At 42.9% G+C, this 8185-nt stretch overlaps 2 protein-coding genes and 1 non-coding gene across 3 annotated transcripts; 2 read left to right on the forward strand and 1 right to left on the reverse strand.

The window, feature by feature from the left end:
• The first annotated feature begins 3962 nt into the window (after positions 1-3962).
• On the forward strand, positions 3963-5159 carry LOC133791912 (uncharacterized). The gene has a single exon (XM_062229819.1). The coding sequence runs from the start codon at positions 3963-3965 to the stop codon at positions 5157-5159; it is 1197 nt and encodes a 398-aa protein (XP_062085803.1).
• On the reverse strand, positions 4506-4612 carry LOC133793193 (small nucleolar RNA R71). Its single transcript, XR_009874650.1, has one exon. It is a non-coding gene; the product is annotated as a small nucleolar RNA R71 (small nucleolar RNA).
• A 537-nt stretch (positions 5160-5696) lies between the features above and the next one.
• Positions 5697-6371, forward strand: LOC133791913 (uncharacterized). The gene has a single exon (XM_062229820.1). It carries the CDS (start codon positions 5697-5699, stop codon positions 6369-6371), a length of 675 nt encoding a protein of 224 aa, XP_062085804.1.
• The last annotated feature ends 1814 nt before the right edge of the window (positions 6372-8185 follow it).

Below are 8185 nucleotides of genomic sequence, written 5' to 3' on the forward strand. Positions count from 1 at the left end.
ATCATTAATAGAAATTTCCCAATTTTGGGGTGTTAATGTTGAATTAATACAAAAAGAGTTGCACTAAATAAAGACTACGGCCTAGGTGAATTGCACGGAGCTCATTGCAGAAAGTCGCGTACCAACTTTATGGGGAATATATATTTGACTGTCAGGGTGCGGTGCACGTTTACCCATGTCAGGCGGCGTTGTGGGAAATGTCGATTGTCGATGGTACGAACTCGACACCACTAATCAAGGCTCACCCAAATTTGTCAGATGATCTTTTGGTGGCCCATACCCACAGTGACAGACACATAACAGCTACTCCAAGTCCAAGGACAAGAATCCTAGCCTTGGGAGATGGGCGAGTGAAGAGAGCTTCTCGAGACGTGGCCTCACCTGGAGACATCCTCGCCTCAAGGACAGGCATCAGGGCATGGCCTCATTTGGAGACATCCATGACTTGGAGATTGGCTCGGGACGTGCTCAAGACGTGGCCTCACCTAGACACATTCTCGCCTCAAAGTCAGACCTTGGGGAGGGGCCTCACTTGGGGACATCTACGACTTGGCCAGATTGGGTTTCCTCGGGGAGTTAACACTCCGAGAACCTCATGACTTGTCTTGTCGTTAATTACTCCAAATTGCCACGTGTCGGGTGGCGAAAACACAGACAACATTCGCGCCCCCCCCCCCCAAGTCTTCACTCGTCCTCGGGCAGTGAAGACTTATACTGAGGAGTAATTCGAAAAGGTCTTCGGGGGGAGACGTTTGGGCTTCCCCTCACGTCACTCTGGAAATTCACACCACATGTTGATTCCCTATTGCTAGGTCCATCAATCTGTGCAATTAATAAGGGGTCAGCTCCACGACCCAAAACGTCAACTCCGTACTCTAGGTGTCTCTTCGCCCCATACCCGAGGCGTCCTTTTCCAATGCTAATGATCGCTATCCATGCCTTTTGAATCCTAACCGTTGGATCGTTCTTGAGTACCTACGTCGTAGGCAATCCAACGGTTGAGGTGGGGTTGCTTCTCCCCTAAGTTCTATGAGTATAAAAACTCGAGAACCGCCTTAGTACTCGCCTTACCCATTCGAAATTTAAAATTTCCTGACTCAAAAACCCTCTCTTCTTTCTTAAGCTTCCCAGACCTTCAACCATTCCTGGGTTTTCTCTGCAATTCTAGACAGTTGGCAAGAATCCTCTTTATTTCTGGGTGAACGGCAAACGATTCTTCAAAGTTCAGACTCGTTTCAGCACCTACCGGCACTTTATCTCGAGTAAGTATTTATTGGTTTTGTGTTTGGCTTTGCGTTTGCGTCAAGTTTTGTTTGAGAGATTAGGTGCATGCTTTGGAGCGGGCTTTTTGTGGCACTGGAGGGGCTATTTCGACCTTCTATAGGTCTTTTTAGGCATATCTTAATGTTAGAAGTGGCCAAAATGGCCTACTATACACCTTATGCACTTTTTGTCTTTCTGGGCATTCGACCGGAATCTGGAAAATTCCCATATTCTGGCGATGTTCATAATCTTCGGTGGTGTTCTCAAGTGTCGATTCCTTGGTTCCGAGGACACCCCAAGTCTTTAGAAATTCTCTTATCTTCTCCCTGAGTAGTAGTCTTAGGGTTTCTCATGTTTTGGCCCTCTTTTCTTCGGTCAAAATACTAACTGCTTGGTTTTCGTCTCAGATGTCTGAGGAGTTATGACTGCTACTAGAACAAGGTTTTTACCACTTCGATCAGAAGATCCTTGACATGGCCCAAGAACACTGCGTACAACAAGATGACGCGAGGGAGGAAACCCGAGAATCAATCAGGGAACTGGTTGTCCATGTTGATGGCCCAGTAGCGGAGGGACCAGTGCTACCAGTCCAAAGGGGGTTGATCGTGGAAGAAGTCAACCGAGCCCATGTTCCACACTCCACTCCGCTAGACGAGGTTGGTGGGTTTGAAGTACCGCACCTTGCTCCGACACCTTGAGGCCTTGGAGGCCATCATGAGGCATTATGCAATCGGGGAAAGATGTCTGGTGCGCCTTTGTCGGGAATCTGAGAGGGCGCACCGCAGCATGAATGGTCTTGGCGCCTAAAGCCAAGCCCACCTGATGGCTGGGGCCACCCTACCCCTGCATCAAGTTTTTGTGGACTTCCTAAAGTTCGTAGGGATAGCTCCCTTTCAACTCTCCCCCAACGACTATCAGGTGCTTGCGAGGATGTACATTTTGTATTGGAAGAGGAACTGTCTTGCACTTTCCCCTGCGGAGATCTAGTACTTCTACAACTTCCATACCACCCCGAGGAAGACGACCAACCAGGATGGGTATTATGTCTTGATAAAGTATGCCGCCTCATCCATTGAATACAAGGTGATAACTCGATGATTTAGAGTTATTTTTGTGATCTTTGAACTTGTTTTTAGGTAGAAAAGAGTAATGAAAGTGTGTTAATTGTAAATTTGTTCAACTTTAACCTTTGTGTTTTAAGTAGTGAGTCTATTTAAGAGTCTGTGAGTTGTTGTTAGTAATTATAAATATTTATGTAAATTTGTGTGTTTTGTCATTCAGGAAAGGAACCTTCAAAGCGCCAAGGGGAATTAAAGGAATCAAAAGACAAAGGGGACAGAAAGGGAGCATTGCTGCTCGGATGCTGTAGGCCAGACTCGTAGCAATTCTGGGAAAAGAAGGATGACGTGGACAAAAGCCAGCTGCACCTAAGTAATTACCTTAGCGCCTATGTGGCACCCATTTTAATGAATGAAGTCAGCTGGCTGAGGTGGCAAGAAGGAATGGACCAAAGATGGAAATGGGCTTTCTAATTAGGGTAAGGGAAAGTACCCTGAGAAGGGACACAGCCGAAATAGAAGGGGGTACCATTTTTATCATCTGAGGAGAAAATTCAGAAGGAGAGTACAGAGAAAAATAGTGAAAAACAGAGAGATATACACAGAAGAGGAAGGACAAGAAGCTCACGGCTAGGAAGAGGACTTAGCACAATACTTGCTACTATCTCTTTCTTCTACACTCCTCATTTTGTAGTGTATACACTTATTTGTCTAATCTGTGAACTGTGTTACTATGGATGAATTAATTTTATCTGGGTTTGTAACCTTGATTTTAGACATGAACTAATCACCTTGAGATTTGGGTGGCTATGAATCCTATGTGATGAAGTATTAATGCAATGCATGAGTTTAGTAATTTGCCTTTGTTCATTCAAGTGAAATTAATGTTTAATGATTGTTGATTACTGGCCATAACTAACAATTAAACTAGCTAGATCTGATTTTGGAAAGAATCTATCTAGTGGAATCAACTTGAATGATGCAAGAGAAATGCCATGTTTAGGTAGTTCTTAGTAGTGAAATAGGAATATTTTGCTACCTTGTATAACCTGAGATTTGGAGATTAAATGTGTGTTTTACAACCTGATTTAATATAGGAATGTGTTGAATTAAGTTGTGGAATTATATCAGTGGGTTTTGGAAAAAGCTTACTGGCGTATTGTGAAATCTGTTAACTCTGTGCATAATTGCTGAACGATTGCTATAACAACTGGGCAGATTAACATAGGGGGAAATAGCCATCCAGATCTACTTATTCACATATATTTTTCCTGAATTAAATTCTTCTGAGATCTTAGCTATATTTTAATTAGAATTAATTGCAACCCTTTAATTTCAGATCCATATTACATTCATTCTCATAATTCCTTTTTCTTTTACTTTTAAATTGTTATTTAGTTGGTTTTGCATTTGCTTAATTTGAAATCCCTGTGGAGACGATACTCATTTACTACTATATTACTCGTTGCCGACTGTGTATACTTGCACATTTTAATTGCTTAAATTTACGCAACAAGTTTTTGGCGCCGTTGCCGGGGATTGAAAATTAAAATTTTGTATTATCAGCTATTTTGCAATATATTTCTGTTTGTTTTTAAATCTGTTTGTTCTGGCTGTATACTTTCAGGTTTCATCTAGTGCATGAACAAACAAGACTACTTTGAACTTGCTCCTATTGACCCCGAGATTGAACGTACTTTCAGAAAAAGGAGAAAGGCTCAAAAGGCTAAAAGTCGAGGCACTGTGGCTAAACATGTTGATGACGAAGGGGATGCCCAGAATGTAATTAATCCTATTGTTTTGGCGGATGATAGAGCCAGAGCAATACGGGAATACGCTGCCCCCATGTTTAATGAGCTCAATCCAGGCATTGTGAGGCCCGAAATACAAGCACCTCAGTTTGAGCTCAAGGCGGTTATGTTTCAAATGCTCCAAACCGTGGGGCAGTTTAGTGGGATGCCAATGGAAGATCCTCATCTCCACCTTCGTTCATTTTTGGAGGTGAGCGATTCTTTTAAGCTTCAAGGAGTAAGTGAAGAGGCGTTAAGGCTGAAGTTATTCCTGTTCTCTTTAAGGGACAGAGCTAGATCATGGCTCAACACCCTTCCTCCCGATTCCATTACAAATTGGAATGACTTGGCTGAGAAATTTCTAAGAAAATACTTCCCTCCCACCAGAAATGCAAAGTTCAGAAGCGAAATTATGTCTTTTCAGCAGCTTGAAGACGAGTCCACTAGTGATGCGTGGGAAAGATTTAAAGAGCTTTTGAGAAAATGTCCACACCACGGCATACCACATTGTATACAAATGGAGACGTTCTACAATGGTCTCAATGCAGCCTCTCGGATGGTATTAGATGCCTCAGCCAATGGTGCCATTCTTTCCAAGTCTTACAACGAAGCATTTGAAATTTTGGAAAGAATTGCAAGCAACAATTATCAATGGTCCAACACTATAGCTCCTACAAGTAGAAAGGTGGCGGGAGTTCTTGAAGTAGATGCCTTAACGACTTTAACAGCTCAAATGACCTCAATGACCAACATTTTAAAGAATCTGAGTTTGGGAGGAAACATTCAGCCAGCTGCTGCCATTCAAAGTGGAGACATCTCATGTGTTTATTGTGGAGATGGGCACACGTTTGAGAACTGTCCTTCAAATCCAGCTGCGGTTTGTTATGTGGGTAACCAGAATTTCAATCGCAACAACAACCCATACTCAAATTCTTATAACCCAGCGTGGAGGCAGCATCTGAATCTGTCATGGGGGGGTCAAGGAGCAAGTTCAAGTGGAGCGCCAGCACAAGGGAAACAGTCAGTTTCGCCAGGTTTTTCTCAATAGCCAAGGGCTCAGCAACCTCACCAATCTCAAGGCTCTCAATCTAGTTCTGTGGAGAGTTTAATGAGGGATTATATGGCAAAGAATGATGCTGTGATTCAGAGCCAAGCAGCGTCTCTTCATAATCTGGAAATTCATTTGGGGCACCTGGCTAATGATCTGAAAAATAGGCCACAAGGTTCTTTGCCTAGTGACACTGAGAATCCGAGGAGGGATGGTAAAGAACATTGCAAAGCAATTAATTTACGAAGTGGGAAAATTCTGGAAAATGATGATGAGAAAACAGAAGGCAGCAGGGAGCCCACTTCAATCCAAACTGAAGGGGAAATGAGTAAAAAATCAGCAAGTTCAGCTGCTGAAATTGGCCCAGTTGATACATCATCGGGTCAACATTCTGTTACAGAAAAGACTTTGCATAAGCCACCTCCACCATTTCCGCAACGTTTTAAAAAACAGCAGCAAGATGGACAGTTCAGGAAGTTTCTGGATGTATTGAAATAGCTCCATATCAATATTCCTTTGGTGGAAGCATTGGAGCAAATGCCCAATTACGTTAAGTTCTTGAAAGATATTTTGACGAAGAAAAGGAGGCTGGGTGAGTTCGAAACTGTTGCTCTCACAGAAGGTTGCAGTGCTATGTTGAAAAGTAAAATCCCTCCTAAATTAAAAGATCCAGGCAGTTTTACGATCCCATGTTCTATTGGTGGAAGAGATGTGGGAAGAGCGTTATGCGATTTGGGCGCTAGTATTAATCTAATGCCTATGTCTATTTTAAAGAAGCCGGGTATTGGTGAAGCTCGGCCAACCACAGTTACATTGCAGTTAGCGGACAGATCCATGGCTCATCCGGAAGGGAAGATTAAGGACATGTTAGTACAGGTTGACAAGTTTATATTCCCAGCCGACTTCATTATTCTTGATTATGAAGCGGATCGAGAAGTACCCATCATCTTGGGGAGGCCGTTTCTTGCCACAGGACGGACGTTGATTGATGTGCAAAATGGTGAACTCACCATGAGGGTGAATGATCAACAAGTTACATTTAGTGTGTTCAAAGCCATGAAGTTTCCGGATGAAATTGAAGAATGCTCTAGTTTAAGTGTAATTGAGACACTTGTGGCTGAAACTTTCAACAAGGAAATTTGCACAGCTGATTTGGGGGTGAAGATGATGAAGATTCTAGCAGTGAAGAGGAGTCTCAAGTTACTTGGGTAGAGTCACATAAACCAGCCAGGAATTTCAGCAAGTATTCTGAGTCTTTAAATCTGTCTGAAGGAAACTTTAAGCCTCCAAAGCCGTCCATTCAAGAACCACCAAAGCTGGAATTGAAGCCGCTGCCCAGCCATTTAAAATATGCTTATTTGGGGGACAATGAAACGCTACCGGTAATTATTTCTGCATATTTAGAGGCTGAAGCTGAAGGTTCATTGTTGGAATTATTGAAGAAATACAAGAAAGCAATCGGCTGGACTATGGCTGATATACAAGGTATTAGCCCAACACTGTGTATGCATAAAATTCTGCTGGAGTCTGGTTGTAGCAATTCTGTTGAGCAGCAAAGGAGGCTGAATCCAGTTATGAAGGAAGTTGTTCGAAAGGAGGTGATAAAGTGGCTGGATTACGACATTGTCTATCCTATTTCAGACAGTTCGTGGGTTAGCCCAGTTCAGTGTGTGCCTAAAAAGGAGGAGTTACAGTTGTGACCAATGACAACAACGAGTTGATTCCCACAAGAACGGTGACTGGTTGGAGAGTGTGTATGGATTATAGGAAGCTTAACAAAGCCACATGGAAGGACTATTTCCCGCTGCCATTTATTGACCAAATGTTAGATCGGCTGGCTGGAAAAGAATTTTTCTGTTTTCTTGACGGATATTCCGGTTACAACCAGATTTCTATAGCTCCGGAAGACCAGGAGAAAACAACATTTACGTGTCCCTACGGCACCTTTGCCTTTAGGAGGATGTCGTTTGGCTTATGCAACGCCCCAGCCACCTTTCAAAGGTGTATGATGGCAATCTTCTCAGACATGGTAGAAAGTATACTGGAAATTTTTATGGACGACTTCTCAGTTTATGGGGAATCTTTTGACAGTTGCTTGGCCAATTTGGAGCAGGTTTTATCGAGGTGTGAAGAGACCCACTTAGTCCTCAACTGGGAAAAATGCCATTTTATGGTGAAAGAGGGCATAGTGTTGGGTCATAAAGTCTCTAATAAAGGCATTGAGGTAGACAAAGCGAAGCTGGAAGTAATTGAAAAATTGCCACCACCGACAACTATTAAAGGCATTAGAAGCTTTTTGGGACACGCGGGGTTCTATAGGCGGTTTATTAAGGATTTTGCAAAGGTCTCAAAGCCTCTTTGTTCACTGCTGGAACAAAACCGCCAGTTTGAGTTTAATGATGATTGTCATGAGGCATTTGTGAAGTTGAAAAAGGCATTAATAACTGCTCCAGTGATTGTGGCTCCTGACTGGTCTTTACCATTTGAACTCATGTGTGACGCGAGTGATTTTGCCATTGGGGCAGTCCTTGGGCAGCGAAGAGGAAATATTTTCCATTCAATTTATTATGCGAGTAAGACGTTGATTGATGCTCAAATAAACTACTCCACCACTGAAAAGGAGCTGCTGGCTGTGGTATTTGCATTTGAAAAATTCAGATCTTATCTAGTGGGAACAAAGGTGATCGTGTACACTGACCATTCAGCAATTAAGTACCTCATAGCAAAGAAAGATTCCAAACCGAGACTTATTCGCTGGGTATTGTTGCTGCAAGAATTTGATCTCGAAATCCGCGACCGCAAGGGCACCGAGAACCAAGTGGCTGATCACTTGTCTCGGCTGGAAACAAGTGTTGACAGCAAGGAAGAAATGCAAATTCAAGACTCATTCCCAGACGAACAGCTGCTGGTTATAACCTAGGAGAATATTCCATGGTACGCTGATGTAGTGAACTATTTGGTGAGTGGATTACAGCCCCCAGATTTAAACAAGCAGCAGCTAAAAAAGTTCTTTCACGATGTCGGAT

The sequence above is a fragment of the Humulus lupulus genome, chromosome 7, assembly GCF_963169125.1.
Source record: "Humulus lupulus chromosome 7, drHumLupu1.1, whole genome shotgun sequence".
Lineage (NCBI taxonomy): Eukaryota > Viridiplantae > Streptophyta > Magnoliopsida > Rosales > Cannabaceae > Humulus > Humulus lupulus.